The sequence below is a fragment of the Megalops cyprinoides genome, chromosome 19, assembly GCF_013368585.1.
Source record: "Megalops cyprinoides isolate fMegCyp1 chromosome 19, fMegCyp1.pri, whole genome shotgun sequence".
NCBI lineage: Eukaryota > Metazoa > Chordata > Actinopteri > Elopiformes > Megalopidae > Megalops > Megalops cyprinoides.
The window spans coordinates 4,904,512-4,923,939 of record NC_050601.1 but is presented as its reverse complement, the minus strand read 5'-3'; the positions used below and the strand labels follow the sequence as shown (position 1 = coordinate 4,923,939).

General features: G+C 47.5%; 1 protein-coding gene and 1 long non-coding RNA gene across 5 annotated transcripts in view; one reads left to right on the top strand and one right to left on the bottom strand.

Moving 5' to 3' along the window:
* sun1 (Sad1 and UNC84 domain containing 1) overlaps window positions 1-13,945 on the bottom strand; it is a 34,299-nt gene extending 20,354 nt beyond the window's left edge. For 3 of the 4 annotated variants that reach the window (XM_036552351.1, XM_036552353.1, XM_036552354.1), the window contains exons 1-2: window positions 13,544-13,945; window positions 10,978-11,072 (exon numbers count right to left, since the gene is read on the bottom strand). In XM_036552351.1, coding sequence (XP_036408244.1) covers window positions 10,978-11,060 — 83 coding nt within the window. In that variant the 5' untranslated portion in view covers window positions 11,061-11,072; window positions 13,544-13,945. The remainder of the gene's footprint in view (window positions 1-10,977; window positions 11,073-13,543) is intronic. The other variant, XM_036552352.1, reaches the window with a different exon arrangement.
* Window positions 13,946-17,216: 3,271 nt separating this feature from the next.
* Window positions 17,217-18,564, top strand: LOC118793986. Its single transcript, XR_005005720.1, has 5 exons — window positions 17,217-17,245; window positions 17,466-17,501; window positions 17,592-17,744; window positions 17,882-18,000; window positions 18,191-18,564. It is a non-coding gene; the product is annotated as an uncharacterized LOC118793986 (long non-coding RNA).
* Window positions 18,565-19,428: the final 864 nt, after the last annotated feature.

Sequence of the window (19,428 nt, the reverse complement as noted above, 5' to 3'; positions counted from 1 at the left end):
GGGAGGGAGGGAGGCAGGGAGGGAGAGAGAGAGGGAACTGCAGTTGTTCTGCACTCATCTGATACTTTAAAAGCTAACGTCATGAAAGCACAAAGGCACGCCTTCCAGGAAGCAGCAGTCCGCGCTCTGGCACAGCTGGGAGATAAATCCCCAGGCACAGATGGCTGCAGCTCTAACGTGTCCACACCAAGTCCAAACACGGGGCTGTAAACAGACATACCACCGCAGCCCGTTCCCCCACGGAACACGGAACACCCCGCCCTCAAACTGGGAGGAGGGGTGTTACAGGCACACTCAGGCTCACCCCCCCCAACCCCCCTCCCCTACCAAGGTTGCAGCAATAACATTCCAGAGTGGAACATGCTGGAGGCCAGTAACACTCTCTGGTCACGGATCGTTTACACACACACACACACACACACACACACACACACACACACACACACACACACACGCGCGCGCACGACAAAGCCTTCTTGACAGACAGCTGTGATCCTTCTATTCCAGCACTACAAGCAAACAACCGGCACACAGACATTAAAGTCACTCTCCTTCACATGGGCCCCTCCTCTCCCCCAGGCACTCATCGCAGGACACACAGGCAGGGGAAGACCTGAGAGATCACACCGCTTCCAGCACCCAGTGGCTCTCCCTCCCACACACACACAGCTACACGTGCATGTGTACACACACACACACACACACACACACACACACACACACTCTTACACAGGGAGCACTCTGCCTCACGGTGGAGCGGAGCCAAAAGAACAACACGTCACCAGAGAGGAAGAGAAAGAGAAACGGAAAGAGGAGAGCCACACCAGCCTGTCTGCAAAATCCCCCCCCCAGCCCGCAGGGGCGCTGTGGCCCCCCCTAGTGGCAGTGCTTGGCCCTGCCTCTCTGCTCTCAGGACTGTCCCAGCCTGTAAGCCCCCAGGATTACAGCTCCATCCAGAGCCAATTATGCGCTTTCCCCTGCCAGCTGGTCCACCTGACTGCCCGCGCTGCCCGCCCCGCCCCTCCCCCGCCTCACACACCCACGCCCCCCACCCCCCCAACCCTACCCCCCTCTAATCCCCTGTCTGAGACCTGCCCCAGGACGGGACGGGACAGGCAGCAGGGTGTAGTAGCAGGCGTCACCGCGGTACCAGGCACCCCCTGATATCACACACACCATGGGCGGCGGTGTAGCATAGCGGTTAAGGAGCAGGACTTATAACCGAAAGATTGGCTGTTCGGGGGGACTCGTGTTGTAACCTTGGGCAAGGTACTTAACCCACAGCTGCCTCAGTAAATATCCAGCTGTATGAATGGATAACATTGTAAAAAATGCTGTAACCAATGTAAGTCGCTGTGAATAAGAGCATCTGCTAAATGCTGGTAATGTAATGTAATGCACTGACTGCGCATCTGGAGGAGAGACACGCAGGGGGCGGGGCGGGGCGGGGCGGGGCCAAGCCCAGCTCACTCAGGCCCACACAAAACGGGAAGCCCAAACAGGTCGGCACAGTGCGTGCACTTCCCCAAACTGGAGCCAACGGCTCCTTTCACCAAACACACAGGTACATCCCCCTCACGCCGTGGGGCCGCTCGTGCGTGGGCAGGACGCCGCATGGCTGCCGCACCGCATTCGCCCTGCGCATGCTGCACCGCACCGCGCCGCACAGAGCGGCTGCCTAATTACTGCAGCATAAACACCGCAGCTCATCACAGCAGGTGATCTGCCAGAGCGGCTCCCAGCTTAAACACACACGCAAGCCTGTTAGCGGCGGCTAACGGCCTGTCAGAATGCTCAATGACACAATCAAAGCGCAAAGCGCGGGAGATCCAGGGCTGAGGCGCAACGCAGGACTGCCATCCACGCGTCTGCAGCCGTTCCGCCACCCCATGCCTCACCAGCCCCGCACCCGGGCGTACCGGCAACAAAGCACACAGACACACAAACACGGGACAGCCCCCTGCTTTACACCGGACATCACGGCTGTCTCGAGCGACATGCGAAATCGCTGTGTAAGACCTGAGCATATTCAGCCTTCTGTATCGATCTCTGGCTCGCGCACGCACACACCCACGCATCAGTGATTAAAATAGATACTGTCAGAATGCAGGAAAATGCACATACACATGCACACACAAACACATATGAGTGCAACATACGTGCACACACACACACACACGCACACACACACACGCGCGCACACACACACACACACACACACACACACCACGTGCACACACACACACACACACACACACACAGTGGCCTCCTGTTCTTGGCTCTGAGGCCCGATCCTCCCACTCTAACTGGGCACTGCCAGTTCCCTCCCTGTGAGATGCCCCAGAAGCCCAGAGTCTGTGCAGCCATTCCCATGAGCCTCTGCATTTCCCATGAGTCTGTGCAGGACAGCTCAATACAGCACAGCAGTGTGGGACAGGGGGATGCCCTCATATCCCACTGCATGAGCCCCTCACACACTCCGACCGGCACCTGGTCCCACACCCCACCCCCCAACTACTCATGGTGCTTCTGGAAAATACAGATTCTTTTAGAGAAAGAAGGAGTCCACAGAAGGAGTCCTTGTCACTGAAACAAAGCCGGAAATGTTCTCTCGGCTTACACCCTTCCTTCTGTGAAAACAAAGGTTTTTGATTTTTTTCTGACCCAAACTCTGACTGCCGTCACTGCACCATAAAAATCAGAGAGAGAAGTCATGCACGTTTGCCACAGTTAACTTGTTTTTCCTTGTACTGTCTTTCCCCGGGGAATACCTCTTCCTGTTCCAAGGAGCAGGTATAATCAGTGCGCATCAACTGTGCTGTTGAGGCGTATCCTCTCCCTGCAAAATCAGACTGAACCACACACCTGTTTTTTGGAGACTGTTCCTCACGTGCAGCAGTTACACTTGAGATGTTCTCGTACAGAGGACATATTGCTCATAACAGCATGCTCCTATCTTAAACCCCTTAGACTCCTCTAGTGGTTCAGGGCTTTGGAATATACCAGAGAGGAGTGTACCATGTGTACCAGCGTACCACGATGTGGGCAAATGTGTTTTTTGGTAAAAACCAGGAGTGACAGGGCAAAGAGAGGGTTAACAGGCTGAGCGGTGGACGGGCGCACACCGGGGGTAATAAACCAGGGAGCATAAATCTCAGCTCGCACCGGCTGCGCCTGGACGCAGGTGCGCTTCAGACTGCGGTTTGCATATCAATCTTATCGGAGCCTGAAAAGCGGAGCCAGCGGTGGAGCTGCGGCAGGAGAGAGTCGGACCGCGCCGATTCTTCAGCCTCTCGCTGCTCCAAACATCCCCGCCTTCAAAACACCCAGCAGCCCCCCACATACGCAGATAAAGACTGGAGGTCCTTGGTGTGGAAAACTCAAATGTTCACATAAACATTGGTTCAACAACTAACTCTACTATGCTAACCGCAGAAACTAGAAGCTGCTGGTAACTCTTAAACTGCAACACTAGTGAGGATTAATGCCAAAAGATAGCTATCTGTAATCGCCTCTCTTAGAACTATATGCTAACTTGCTAAGACGTTGTCCACAAAACGACAGTTAGAGAACTCTATAAACACGTGTGTGTGTTTTGCTAGGTGCCTATGATGCGGTACGGCTGATCTCTGCTTCAGCTTAAAGGCGTGTGCACCTCCCTTTCAGAGCACGAGAGAGCCATGTGAGAGTCAGCGAGCGTTAGAGCTCAGCGAGACGCCTCCGTGCTGGGGGGGGTTGAGCAGGGGGGGAGAGGGGCGAGCCAAACCCTGCGCAGGGCCCTGCCCGGCCCACATGTTTACGCACTCCCCCCACCCGCCCCCCTCAGCTGGGCCTGCTCCAGCCGCCCGAAACCTGCTGCCGCTCCGGGCCTCTTCAGGGTGAGCCCGAGCGCGGTGGGTGGAGCAGGACGGGGCGGGGGTGAGGGGAGGGAGAGGGGGGGAGCCGTTGGGGAACCCCAAATAGCAACACCCCCGCCCCTTTTCCTGCCGTCTCCAGCGACTGCTACAGAGTACAGTCTGTCCTTAGGACGTCCAGGCCCAGCTGAGTTTTCCACAGGGAACTCTTCTGGCCATTTTATCTACACATGTTTTCCTCGGGTGGGGCTAAAGATGACTATCTTTATCCATACTGCCCAGTCCGGAACCTGTCTTTCTATAGCACAATACCAGCTTGCCTCTCTCCAGGGATGCCTAAATATGCTGCTGGTTGCCATAGAAACCCTCAAAACGTTACTGAAGAGCAGTGTGTATGTGTGCGCACACGTGTGTGTGTGTGCGTGTATGTTTGTGTATGTGTGTGTGTGTGTGTGTGTATGTGTGGGCTGTGCTGGTCTGTTTCCTCATGGAGAGAGTGCCTGCCTCACAATAAGACCACATGTGAGAGGCCGTGTTGCGACATCATTACAAACCAAACTCTTCGCTCAGTCAAACGTACGGCCCCAGCAGCCGATGCAGAAACGAGGGCACCACAGAGACTAACAGTGAACACAACATCTCCATTTTCTCTTTCAACATATTTGGGGATAACTTCATTCAAACAGCATGTAGCATGTTAGCATTTCCCACCTCAAAGAGAGACAAACAGACATCTCTGAACTCAACCATGAAGTGGACCAAGCCCTCAGATACACAGCCCAGCTGCTGCTGCTATCTGTCTGCTCAATGATGCACTCGCTCGATGCCCTGCCAGTCTCCCTCCCTCTCTCACGCACGCACGCACGCACGCACGCACGGACGCACGCACGCACGCACGCACGCACGCACGCACGCACGCACGCACGCACACACACACACACTCAGGCAGTGGTGTCCCCATAACTAACAGAGCAGAGGTGTTAAACATGGCAGGAAGATCCTCACAGTGTTGCTCCCATTCTCAGCATAACCATAACCTCACTCCCCCTCTCTCCTCCTCCCCCTCTTTCTCTCTCTCTCTCTATCCCATCTCTCCTGCTTACTCTCCCCCTCTCTCCTCCCACTCCCTCCCTCCTCTCACCTGTTGAGCTCCTCTCCACCCGGCAGGCCCCCCCTCAGGTCTGACTGAGAGCCTGTGTAATCGATGCTTTATCTGTCTGTGCCGGGGAGCCGAGAGGGCCGCACTGACACCGGGAGCGCTTCCTCAAACCCGCGCTCCAGTGACCCAGTTCCACAGCTGCACTCCAGTAAATAAAAACATGAGCGCGAGGTGAAGCGCGAGGTGAAGCGCTCGCCGACGGTTCAGCCATGTGTGACATTCTCAACCCCCTCCAGACTGGTGATGAATATTTCACCAGAGCTCAGCTACTCTGCAGCGTACACAGAGCGGCCGGATGACACAGCCACGGCCTGCGTGAGGGGGGCCGAGCGACACCCACAGCGCAAATCACTGTCACCTCACACACGCGACAGAGAGCGTGCCAGACCTCACAGGCAACAGCGTATACATCAAACCTTACACACAACACAGCGTATACATCAAACCTTACACACAACACAGCGTATACATCAAGCCTCACACACAACATATCATATACATCAACCCTCACACACAACACAGCGTATACATCAACCCTCACACACAACACAGCGTATACATCAACCCTCACACACAACACAGGATACACATCAAGCCTCACACACAACACATATGACTAACCCCATACACAACATATACGACAAACTTCACACAGAATACATACATCAACCCTCACACACAAAACAGGATACACATCAAGCCTCACACACAACACAGCGTCTACATCATACCTTACATACAATACATGCATCAAACCTCACACACAACACAGCGTAAATACCATACCTCACACACAAACAGTTACACAAATGACATGCAACACTATACATCAAAATAATTAAAATCAGGTGAGGGACATTTCTTAATTCAAATATTATCCAGTAGGATATTTTAACTACAATACCCAGCATGCACTGCAAAATTCACCCCCTGCATCCATTAGCACACTGGAGCAGGCAGTTTAAGTACACTGATGTGTGTAGTCAAAATTTATTGGATAAAACAGAAACACGCATTCATTAATATGCGGCATGAAGACAGGGAGGAGCCGGGTTTAAACTACATCTGTGCTGAATTAGGAATGTTCCTCAGAGACAGCAGCACACCAGGCAACAGCTGCTTCACCCACAATCCACCACTGTGACAAAGGACCAGGCCACCATGTCACGTTTCAGACTTAACTGAGAGGAACAGCCAAATCCTACATGATGAATCAAACTGCTGATGTCTGCATGCACGTGTGTGTGCACAAACATGTTCTTGAGGGTGCAGGGATGGATCTGTAAATTGGTAGAAAGGACAGGTATTTTTATAGGTAAAGAGCAGCATACCCTAAGCCTTCAGGGGGCTTTTTTTGGAAAGATTACAGATTACCAGGCTTCCACTGTCCCTGATGAGTCTGTAGTTGCGAACAGCCTCGTGGTTCAGACACCAGTGAGAGGCGTGGCTTGGGCTATTATTCACCAGGGAAACCGCCTCCTTTAAACCACGATGACTCATTCACAAAATGAAACCTCTGTGGGCTGAGCTGACTCAATACCCCACAAACAACCTTACAAGAGGTGGTCAATGGGTCCCCAGCCTCATCCACAGGCTTTGTTAAAAGCTGTGTTCCCCTCCCACCTGTAATGGATATAGCGTGCATTACAATAGGGGACGTTCCCAGTTAACCCCCAGCTGGTGCACTGGCGGACCCCCTGGGCTCTCTCCCTCCTCCACTACCCTGCAACTGTGGGGGCCTGCCGCACGTCTCCTGGATCCCCCCCCCATCTGCAATGCTGCGTTTGTGAGAGTGCTGATCGTCACGGTGTGTCTGAATCACAGCCGTGTAATGGGCGGGGCTTCAGGGCAGAGCGATCCGATTGGTCCATCGGGTTTCATAAACTCTACCATGTGAGGTAACAGCTGGGTGACCCTGCAGCAGGGAAGATAGCCGTGAGACACCAGCGGTGATGGTGTCCGAAACTGCGCTGACTGAAGTGTAGAGCGATTTTATTCTTAAAAAAAAATAAAGAAAAAATAAAGACCAAAATCCCTGAGTGTGGAAGTCCTGTGAGCAACACTGCTATACCTCTCTCTGCTACCTTTTCTCCCTCTCTTCATCTCTGACCCTCTTGTTCTTTATCACTTTCCTGCCCCTTTCCCTCTCTCTCCCCCTCTACCCCTCCCTCCCTCTTTCCCCCTCTTTACCCCCCCCTCTCTCCCTCTGCCTGTCTTCCCTTGAGTTCTAACAGCAGATGGCCCAACGGTTTCTGTCATCTGACCCCAATGCCTCCAGCACCTCCTTCTCCCATTCAGTAAAGGCCACACGCATACACACACACACACACACACACACACACACACACACACACACACACACGCAAACACACACACACACACACACACACACACACACACAGAGTGAGCAGCAGCAAGTGCACACATTAATACCAAACACCAGGGGACTGCTTACTGAAATGTTTTGTTAATCTCCTCCTTGTTAATCTGCCTACTCTATCGTTACACTACTCCGTCATTTCAAAACAACGCAGCAAAAACTTGCGTGAAAGGTGTTTAAAACCACCATTTTCATTCTGCCCAACTTGACAGATCTCAGTTTGTCCCAGCTCCTACTGGACAGTGAATGCAAATTAGTAACAGACAGCAAATGTCACACAGCAATGGGTGGGCAGACCTCCTTTACTGATTGGCATGAGATACTGAAGAAGCAACTTTAAATGCTTTCTTACTACTGACCAATCAGAGGTATGCTCCTAAATCTGTCTTTTCGCACCCTTACCTGTCATATATCACATGACCCAAGAGCTCTCACACACCTGTTCACATCCAGATCACACCTCACCATTGGCTAGGACTGCTCTACAGGGATGACACTGACACTGTCTGTGTGCTTGTCACCTTGCTCTTCAGCCGTCCACCACGGCCATGCTCTCTGGGAGAGGTGTAGATAGCTGCAAGCTGCCTTTGCAGACTCAGCATATTTTCAGGCTCTTACTACTCAAGTTATCCTGCGCTGTAAGATAACATGCAACCCCTGTGCTCCAGACCCCTGCATTCCTACAGAAAGCATCAGAAGCTTCTTCACTCAGAGTTGAGGTGCATTTGAATTCAGTCAGTTCAGGAAATGAACTGATTTTCAGTTCACTCCCTGAAACACTAGAGGACTCAGTGGTTTCTCAGGAGCTACGGGGAACTACAGTGAAGCATCTGCTTCTTAAAAGCAAGCTTAAGACACACTTTATCTGCATAGAGTTTAACGCACTTGCCTTTCAAATGCTTTTAATGGCACTTGCACATTGCTCGTACACTTATTACCCTCTCGGTTAATGGTGACCATAAATTAATTTGTTCAGGGCTGTTAACTTGTACGGAATGTATGTGTGTGATGCCTTTAGGATGTCCTGCTCGTGGGTTTTCACTTTATGAAATAAAGACCATTATTAGATGATCATTAAAGATCATTATTAATACTGCACACAGGACTCCGCCCCTCCAGGTAGCAGAACTGGGAGCTGCAGGATTTTAACGTCAGACAAACTGTCTCTGTATGTGTCACCTCAAGGTCTGCCACTGCTGCAGCGAGACGGGGCGACAGTCTGCTGACGAGGGCGCTTTTGAGGAGTCTGTGCTGTGTGTGAAACAGAAAGCACAGTAAAGCTGACGAGTGGAGCACGTTCACAAAAACACACACACGCGCACATTTAAGGGGACTGCTGACCGGCTTAACTGCATATTTTCAAAGGTCACACAGAAATTATCGCCAAACTCGCTCTCCCTCTCTTACTGCTGTGACACATGTGCCGGTTCTCCTGCCTTAAACGATGAGACAAAAAAAAACTGTACAGAATTTCACCTCTCACACTAAAAATTCCTAAAAGTATGCTTTCAGTTTTCACCCCGAGGGCAAGGAATGTTCCCTGACAGAGAGAAGGACTGGTATTAAAGGACTTGACCCATCAGGCCACCGTGTGCCACTGACCAAAGCTGCAGGTCCTTTCATGTGAGAAAGTGCTCATCTTCAAAGCTGCTCTGCTCTATGTCAGTAGAGAAGCCCTCACTCACTCACTCAGAAACAGGAGGGTGGACCACACGGCGGGCTGGGGGAGTGTAGCGTTACCAGGAGAGCCTTGTGCTGACACTAACCGCAGAAACGCAATCGAGCCCACCCCGGCAACCCCTCACTTCCTGCACTCACACCCTTAGGGACCGTGAGAACAGCACAGCCACCAAACCACAGCCTGCCTGCACCACCCAGTTTGCAGAGCGGGAGTGATTACTGAACGCTGCCCCCAGGGCAGAACTGCACAGTGCAGGCACTTTCAGGGTGGCTACCTGAGCAGCTCTATGACCATGAGTGCTGACTGATTTCTGCTGTAGCGGAGATGACCATGAGCTCTGAGTGATTTCTATTGCACCAGGAATGACGACCGTGAGTACTGACTGATTTCTGCTGTAGCAGGAATGATGACCGTTGAGTACTGACTGATTTCTACTGTAGCAGGAATGATGACCATGAGTACTGACTGATTTCCGCTGTAGCAGGAATGATGACCATGAGTACTGACTGATTTCTACTGTAGCAGGAATAACCATACATGCTGACTGATTTCTACTGTAGCAGGAATGATGACCGTTGAGTACTGACTGATTTCTACTGTAGCAGGAATGATGACCATGAGTACTGACTGATTTCCGCTGTAGCAGGAATGATGACCATGAGTACTGACTGATTTCTACTGTAGCAGGAATAACCATACATGCTGACTGATTTCTACTGTAGCAGGGATGACCATGAGTACTGGATGATTTCTGCTGTAGCAGGAATGATCATGAGTACTGATTTCTTTCTAATGTAGCAGGGATGATGACCATGTGTCCTGAGTGATTTCTACCAAAGCAGGAATTACCATAAGTGCTGGCCTATTTCTACTTTACCCACCACACCCATTAGGTGTGGGACAGAAAAAGAGGCACTCTGACCGGCTGGAAATATGTACATTTCACTGTTAAACTGAAATGCACCTCTGTGTCATCAACTGGCTAATTTGTCAAAGCATATGTAATATGTAGCACCAAGATACAAACTGTCAAAGAGCACATTCCCACCTGTCCCCCCCTCCCTGTGTGTAAACACACATGAGCACACATGCACACAAAGACACACACACACACACACACACACCTGCCCCACAGGTTCAGACTTAATCCACAGCCACAGAAGAGCACGGATTCCAGCTGACTGCTACTACTTGTGAAGACGCAGAGTGGAAACTCCCACAAACTGCAACAATGTACGCCCTCAGCAACCCCGACACAACCAGCATCCGCTTCTCTGTTTCACTGTCAAAGATGTTTCTTTGCCTTTTCCCTCTCCCTCCCTCCCTCCCTCTCACCTCTCTACTGTTCCCAACAAACTCCTGTACGCATCAGAATTAAAAGCAGGGAGACGCACGCTTTCTACCTCTTCAAGAACAATAAAAATCTACACCCAGAGAAGCTATGCACAGACAGCTTCAGCCTCAGAGTGCTGTCAGTGGGAGCACGGCAAAGTGCTTCAGCTCCTGAGACTGGCTCCGCTGAACAGCACACGTCCCTTTAAAGGCCAGGTAATGGGAGTTTAAACATGAAAAGAGGTGCGGTAAACACTGGCAAACAAAGCATGAACACCAACAGCTTCAGGCTGTGTCATCTGATCCAAAACAATTATCTCTAACCTCAATCAGCACATTAGCAAACAGCAACAACAGCAGCAATGCCACGGGCGAAATCACATTACATGACAACTAAATTCAGACAAGACGCAAGGAAAGGATGACAGTATGGATCTTTCAGCAAAAAAAAAAAAAGACAAAATGTGGTCACTGTGTGTAATTAGCGGTCTAATCTGTACCATAAATCTGTCCACAGCCTCAGGTGCATGAGTGAAGATGAAACCCAGGTGGGTGGGGGTGGGGTGCTCACCTGAGGGAGTAGGTGTACCCCGTGTTCTCGGGGGCACACTGAGGGGGGGTGTACGTGTGCAGGCGAGAGTAATCCATGGTCATTCTTCAATTAGACTGCAAGAGCCAAGGCAACGGAAGGAGGAGGCAAAGCTTTAGGTCACACATGAAGCCAGCCTGAAACTATCACTCCATACACGCGCACGTGCACACACACACACACACACACACACGCACATGCACACATACACACACACGCGCGAGCACACACACTCACACACAGCGTATTGTTCAGCCTGTCTCTTGGCACCCATCGGTGATGTCAGCAGTTAGGAGCATTCTGTACCCCACCACATATCCGCTCTGAGAGTCTTTGTTCTGCCCAAGCCTGCTGCATTCTCCCTCTTTGAGATCCCTGACAGCTCTCCACTCCTCTGTCCCAAACGTTTCAGGCACTGCGTTACACGTGATACAGGGTCCCTGCTGAGGGACCCTGCAGTAACACACAGACAGGATGAAACGCAGGCAGAACTTCTACCCTGCTAACGAGCACACAGGCGTGCAGGGGGGCGGGGCATCGGGATGAAGGTACCTGCTTCTGCCAACTACAGCAGCGGTGGGCTGACCAATCAGTGAGGCTGGAGAGAGGCTCTGGGACAGGTACAAATCTGGGGATTCAGTGGCGCACACACACACACACACACACACACACACACACACACACACACACACACACACACACACACACACACAAATATATATGCACAGGGGCAGTCATTACCTGTGCCTCACACATTGCCAGTGTCCCTGCCCCACTTAAATGTCCTGAGTTAAAGCTCACCAAGACTCAACTAATCTAAGCGTACAGGGCACAGTTATTCTAAAACCTGCTAAAGCCACTGTAGATGCTAAACAAAACATTATTATTATTATTATTATTATTGGCATTTTCAAACACTTTAATATTAATTATAATTATGCCCACATACACATATATACAATCATTATTATTATTATGACCCAGCAAACACTCAATACTAAAAGAACTCTAAATACATACAATAAGTAAAATAATTTCAACACTAAAATCCTCACATCTTTAAAAATGTCACCCCCAACACAGACCTAACTACATGTTCCAGATCACTCTGATGTGCTAAAGCTCTGGCCCACTCTCCTCTTTGCTGTAATCCCTGCAGGAACCAATTCAGTCACCTGCTAGACCAGATCTGAAACAACCAACAATGGAGATATCCCACCCCATTCACCCACATGCCAAGCTCAACCAGAGGGTTAAAGATTGGAGAGAAATAAATCAAACAGATGGCTTGCCCAAAATCCACTGCCCTACTGTTCAAGTAATCTGCAGACTGATAATCTTTTCCCAGAGAAATCAAATCTATCCCCCAAACTGTAAGAACTCAAGAACAGGGCACGTTTCTTTGAGAACTATGTACAAGGCAAACAAAAACTGGAGATAACTGAATTCTGAGAGCCCAGGTCTCTTACCTGTGCAGCCACCTGTACTGGTAGTCAAAATGTAGCTGGTCACTATGCCTTGCGTACTGAGGTAAATACAGTCAAGTACTTCCAAAATATTTACCTCATTATGCTTGCTCTTGGTGCCTAACCATAGAGACAGCGACAAGACAGGAATGCTTATGTGTCAAAACCCTTATGCAGCATTTTCAGCTTTGGGACAAAACAAAGAACTGTTTTAAGGCGCTATACACTTAAGCGCGTTCTTAACCTCGGTATGCGTTATTTTTGCACGTGGTAGTAACCTTGCTCGGGTCTTTCTAATCCCGCAAAGACCACAGTCTAATGAACTTAAACGCAGCGGAGACAGGCTGAACTTTAACTGAAAAGTCATACTCTCTCAGACACTCACACACACAATGACACAAAGCACATGCACACGCCGTCGACAAATTCAAGCTGCTTATCGAAACACATCCAACATAAGCTTTATTTCCGACTATTTCTAGATTTCTCCTTTCTTTCAGAACAAAGTGCATGGGGTAGACGATATTAAAAGGTCGTACTTAAATCAGTTGTTAATGTATACTCCAAATCTGACAGCTGTGTGCGGGATTCGTCAGATAAAGGGTTTCTATGTCATTTCTGCACACACGGCTCTTGTTACAAGCAAAATATTAATACCTGAGAACGGTAATACCTAAACGGTCAAGTACCCGTCTCAGCCTGCTCGCTGGCAGCTAAATTTAGACTGCAACATTTCAACCGTGTATTCGCCCGTCAACAGACTGAGATTAACATTCGTCCATTAAAACCATATTATTAATCTTCGATACACTATGATCCCGTTTCGATGTACGGCAGTTTAAAATCAAATGTGTATCGAATACAGACGAGCGCGCTTCGTAAACCATAGCCGAAACGCACTTGTGTGCTATAATAACCCAGGCCCATGGTTCCGTTCGCTGTCACTGAGTTCTGAAGAATGGAGGCTATAGTTAGCTACATAAAATGAGCTGAAGCTTGATTTTATTCCATTTAGAATACATTGCAACTGTATATTCCTTAAAATGCCAATCCAGTCAATATCATAAGTTCCTTTCACTTGCCCGTGTTGTGCTGCGAGTCCATTTGTCTTACAGTCTTTTGAGCTTAATCCAGTCGCGTAAGATCAACACATCCAAGGAAGATGCGCAAACTTGTAGACGCATCCCGCGCACAAGACACAGAACGGTGCGGAGGGGGTGGGTCCGCCGATCCGGACCCCGAGCAGCCTCCGTGAATGTTATTTCCGAGAGAGCAGGGGCGAAACTTTGCAAGTTGTCAATGTGTAATTCTCAGCCACTAGTCACAGAATTCCAAAATGGCTTCCCAGACGTAACAAAGCCAGAAGGATCGCCGCCGAGTTGTTCCTCCCACTCCCGGACTCGCTATTGTCAGTCACTGCGCACACTTTGAATCTATTGGAGGAAAGCAAAAATGCTGCATCCCACCCTAACAATTGGAACTTCTTCGGAGAATGATCCAAGTGACAAATAGATATGCCGTGCAATAAATAGCTGCATATAGCCACGCTACGCATGCAGGGTAGAATAGCATTTGAAAATAGCACTGACACCAGTCGCCAGCCCTTAGCTCTGGACCCCCTCCCTCTTGAAAAAGAGATGTTGTTGTAGTAATGGTGTCATGGACTTCGTGACTCAACTTCTCCTCCTTCACACAAAATATTGGTCATGTTGTTGAGAGTTGGTCATGTTGGTTTTTTTTTTAAATTACATTCTACGATTCCATTCAAAACCGTTTCAACCGCTAAAATTCAGCACAGAACAAAACCTGCAATTCACAAGTCTTTCAGCAATTGCACATTGCACATAAATAGCAACAAAAAAGAAAAACTATGTCGATAAATAGATGATTGATGTTTTGGGCAGCGATTGTTGACTTTGCGTGTCAGCTCAAGATTTCATAATTCGTTCCACAGCTGTTTACCCAATCACTCAAGCCATTTATTACCAGAAGGAGGCTACTGCTGACCACGCGGCAGGGTGGAATAAGAGTGAAAGCGTTTTAAACGCTCGCCATTCGCTCCGTAAAATTAGCCCAACAGCGAAGCGATAACACAACTAGACATCCCGGTCATAAATCTGACTTGCCGATCACCATTAGGGGAGGAGACCGACAGAGAGAGGGGCTTTTTTATTGCCGAGGCTATATCTGTCACAAAGTTGTTAAAGAGCAATTTAAACGATGGTTCTTCTTGTTATCTTGTTTTGTAGTACAATGGTCTAAACAAGGGAAACGGTCTTTTGGCTTGCAAAAGAGAAAAAAACACTTATTATGAAATACAAATAAACACGTACAAACGAAACACACTTACAAGAACTGGTCGATCACCCCGCCTGTCCCGTCACTTTAAGTAGGCTACACGAAAACGGGAACTAGCAACGAATTAATAAGGCGAGCTTTAGGCAAAATCTGAAGTCGATGCAAATTCACTACAAAAATGGAGACAGAATTATATATAGGGGTGATATGTGTGTGTGTGTGTGTGTGTGTGTGTATACATATATATCGGACTAGTTTTATTTACCTGTCCCCAAATGCTATAAATATATATATAAAGCATTTGGGGACAGGTAAATAAAACTGGTCCGTTGCCATAACAAGGACTGACACAAAAAAAGTCTCTCGCTGATTCAAACCAGGCTCCAACCGACCGCTTCCTGTCGGGGGGTTCCCACATAACCACATATTTTAAAATAGCACACTGGTTCTTCAGATAGCGGTTATATTTTCGCGGGACACAGCCACAACAAACTTGCAAACGCATCCAGCTGATATTAAAGTCACATGTAAGACGGGTGACTTCGTGATTCCCTTCCGAAAAAAAAAAACCCACCCAATTATTTTTTTTTTCCCATTTTCTTCGTCCAGGTGAACTGTTTCATTTAGTTCAAATGTAAATAGGTAATCAGCTATTCTCAAATATATTTTGGTTTTGTGAGCAAAAACAGTGGACAATCAAGACAGTCTTCGATTAGCCTACTGTACGCCACCGAGCAAACGAAGCTACAAAGAAGCTGCGCAAGGTTACAGTCACATTTCCCAACACTGTCACGTGTGTCCTCTGTGCGCGTCCCCTACAACTGTACTCGGGAAAGAAGCAAGTTACTTAGAGCAACAGCGCCACCTGCTGCCCAATAGAAATTGAAAGGGCGTGCGTGCGTACGGACTTTCGGCCTCTACCAATCATAACACTGAGTTTTAAGACGAGACAAGGCTCGCAGCCAATAGGAGTCTTGAGTGACCGGGCTCCCGCGAAATGTGAATTAATGAATAAATTGAGTTACTCTCAAGCAAAAACAGCAAATACAGTAATTTGCCAACTAATGTGATGCATGTCCCTACCCTGTCAACAAATTAAAAAACGTAACTGACCGTTATTGGTTATTGGAGAACAAGAAAAGTTCAAGGTAACTAAACAAGGTCTAGGGAGCAAACACAGATTAAATTTACAAAAGTTGTCCGCATGAATCAATGCGAAACAAACTAGCTGAACAACTAAACTACGTGGATGAATTTCATAGTGCATCTGTCTAGCTAAAGACATCCAGGTGGTAAGTGGGCTTAGCTGCTAGCCCAGCTAAACTATCTAACTAAACAATTGTTAGGTACACTGTCAAAATCCGTTCTGTCCACTGGTAGGCAAACTACTTAGCCAGCTGCAATTTTTAACGCAGGCATATCAATCGTGAACCAACTAGCTAGCTTCAGTACTAATATATTTCACAGTGACTTACCTTCTTGGTGCCCGCTTCAAATCCAGACAAATCCTGGTCCTTTTTGCCAAGGAAGTCACCCACTACAGTACATGCAGAGTATTGCCAAAGCCCGCTAGTCTAACGTTGCTACACTTCCTCCGGAGCTCAGAAAAAATACGAGGAAGTTAACTCGCCAGCTCGCTAACTGACATCTGGGTTTCTGTCCTGTTAAAATCTTTTCGAAGAAACAAGAATCTTACGTGACGGTTGGGAGTTTTACCATCACGCTCTGTCCAGAAACCCGCTACTCGGACCAAGCCCACTTTGTTTCGTATTTGGTAAGACAGCGGAGAACCAGAGTCGCTGACGTCACTGAAATCGGTGGTTTCCAGCTCCAGGCAGCTGCTCCTGAGTGTGGATCTAGGACCAGCCTGGCAGTATAGCTTGTAAGTGATTAATGCTAGAATTGCGGATCGAGAATCTGGTCCTAGATCTGCGCTTTCGCCCCCATTCTGTCTCGCGCAGTTGCCAGGTCTATATATACCCGTAGCTGATCCCTTTATTGTTATAAGTATTTATTCAAAGCTTTAGATTCAGTTTTCCAAGACATTTACGAATTATTAAGAACTTTTTTTTATCTGAAGACATCTGACATGATGCTATGCCTGTCATTTAATTCATTATTTTACAAATATGTGGAATTACAAATGTTGATGTAACATATGTCATTGATTTCACGTCAGTCGGGATAGTGGCGTATTACTGCGACCGGTAAAAAAAAAAAATCATACGTATAATGCAAAACATCATTATTGTTGTGATCACCATCAGTACTGTGATAATATTTAGGCTTTATAGGAAATATTAAATATTATATCGGAAACTTTGTCTGGTTAAGGGTGATGTCCTTCAATTAACTACCAATAATGGCTCACATCCATTTCAAAACGATGGTCTTAGCCTGCCGGACAGCGTAGGTAATTGGCTCCTTGGTTTCCATCATATGTTCAGTTGAATCCACTGCAGAACTGCTAGGCCATATAGATCGTTGTAAGTACTTGTGCACATAACGCTACGCTTCACCCAGGTGACGCAAAAGTGCTGCCTGGGTTTTAGTTATTTACCACACAGGAATAGTTCAGATACGTCTGTGGTGAACCATGCGCAAGAAATATCGGTTAGGTGTGCTTACACTGTATATTTACTGTATATATACATGAATGCAGTCTTCGTTGGTGTTGGCATTAAATAGCATTTACGTTTTTTACAGACACGTATTGTGAGAGTTGCTTGGCCACAACAAAAGGTAGAGTAAGTTGTGTCAATCCGTTTGTGCATGGATAGCTAATTCGACACTTGCACAAGTACGTAGCTAAGTCTGCCTTCTTTCTCACAGAAATGGAACTCATAGAGAAGAAGCTCTCGGGGGCTTCCAGACGCGATGTTGTGGAGACGCTGGTTGACGATGCCCTGTGCAACGCTGCCTCATTTCAAAGTCATGCTCATCTCCCGGCCGACAAAATGACAGCAGCCTGCAAGCACTTGTTGGGTAAACCTAGATGCGCTTTTCATGCCCATTTTGACAGAGTTGTTGAATATACTTAAGATAACTGGAATATTGCGTAGTAATATTCAGTCACACACAGCTTCCTTAGACATTTTGAGTATATTGGACATGCTTTACAGATGTTCACGGTGAAGAGTTCCGCGCAGCATTGCTGCTCAGAGAATCCGAGCGCCTGGACATTCTGCTGTGTTACGAACGCTCTTTAGCCTGTGTGGGAGTGAATCGACTAAAACATCAGGTAAGCATGTGGTGCTGACAAAGAGAAATGGGAAGAAAACCATTTCGATTCGATTTATCAAAATATCACCTTTTGGAAATAACTCTCCACAAATGACAAGGAAAATGTTTGTTCAAGTCTCCAAAGTTGTGTATTTACTGGTTTTTACCTAACTGAAATGAACGCTGCTATGCACTGCTTTCAATAACAGAACAAAGACAGGACTTCCTTCACGGACAGTGACATCAAAGCTCAGCTGCGAGGGAGCGGAGCGGATATACGCATTGCTCGGCTAGTCCACACCAACATCACAACAATGGCAGCAAAGGACGAACTGTAAAAACAGGACAAGGAAATGAAGTATCATTGTTCAGTCTAAACTGTGAACCAAACAAGGCGAGTAATACAAATGGAAAAATTTCGCGTATAGATCTGTTTAACTGGGTTAATAATCCTCGGTTTATGTATGAGTAAGAATTGGAACGGAATAATCTGTATTTCTTTGGTAGGAGTAGTGATTTCTATGAAAATAGCGCCATCCTGTGGCATTACCGCATACTTGCAATAAAGGCTTTGTTGCAGATACGCCCAAAAATGCTCTTAAATGTCTTCGGTATTTTGAGTTTGTGTTCTGCGCATTATCTCTCTACACGACATTTCTGTTTTCTACAAAGACGTACAATAATAATGAAAATCAATTCATGAATTTACTTTCCCTGTGGTCAAGGTTTCGACTTGAAAATGGTATATTTTAAAATGATCTGTTTAGACCTTTTCATCGTAGATTTTAGCGTTGCAGAGGTATTGTGAGGAGTTTACTATAAGAAACTCTTTCGCAGTAAATGTAGACCTCTAGGCTATAAATGTGTTATTTTAAAAGGACAATCGATTTTATTCCTGGTTTCAATAGCATGGAGTGTATTTTGTCAGTGCAAGTCATGCTTCACCATAATGATGCAAACATAAAATGGATTATGAGCATATAAATAATTTATTTCCATGTGTCATTAATTGTGAATAGAGGAAGCTGCGTTCGGGATCAGGAACACACGCATCTTTGTTTCTCTGGCCCAGTTTTGGAAAGTCACTTTGAGAGCAAATACATGCAAGGTCCCCGAAGGTCCACACTCTACATCAAGATGGATTTAAATTCAGTAACTTCAAGTTAAAGGCAATGTGGCTTAGGATACACTGTGTGTGTAAATGTTTCATTGCAACGTTTAAAATGACCTGGTTTTCTATCCATGCAAATTAAAACTCCAGATGACAACATTATTTGTCCAAATCAAACATTATCTGAGCTCAGACAGCAATTGATCATTAGAATGATTCAGGTTTCCATTTCATGCTTCCCCAGAGAGATCGCAATTCCTGCCGGAATATAGGCAGCCATTTGTAAAATTACATAGCCATTTGCCTATCCGATTATACCTTGATGGCAAAGTAGAA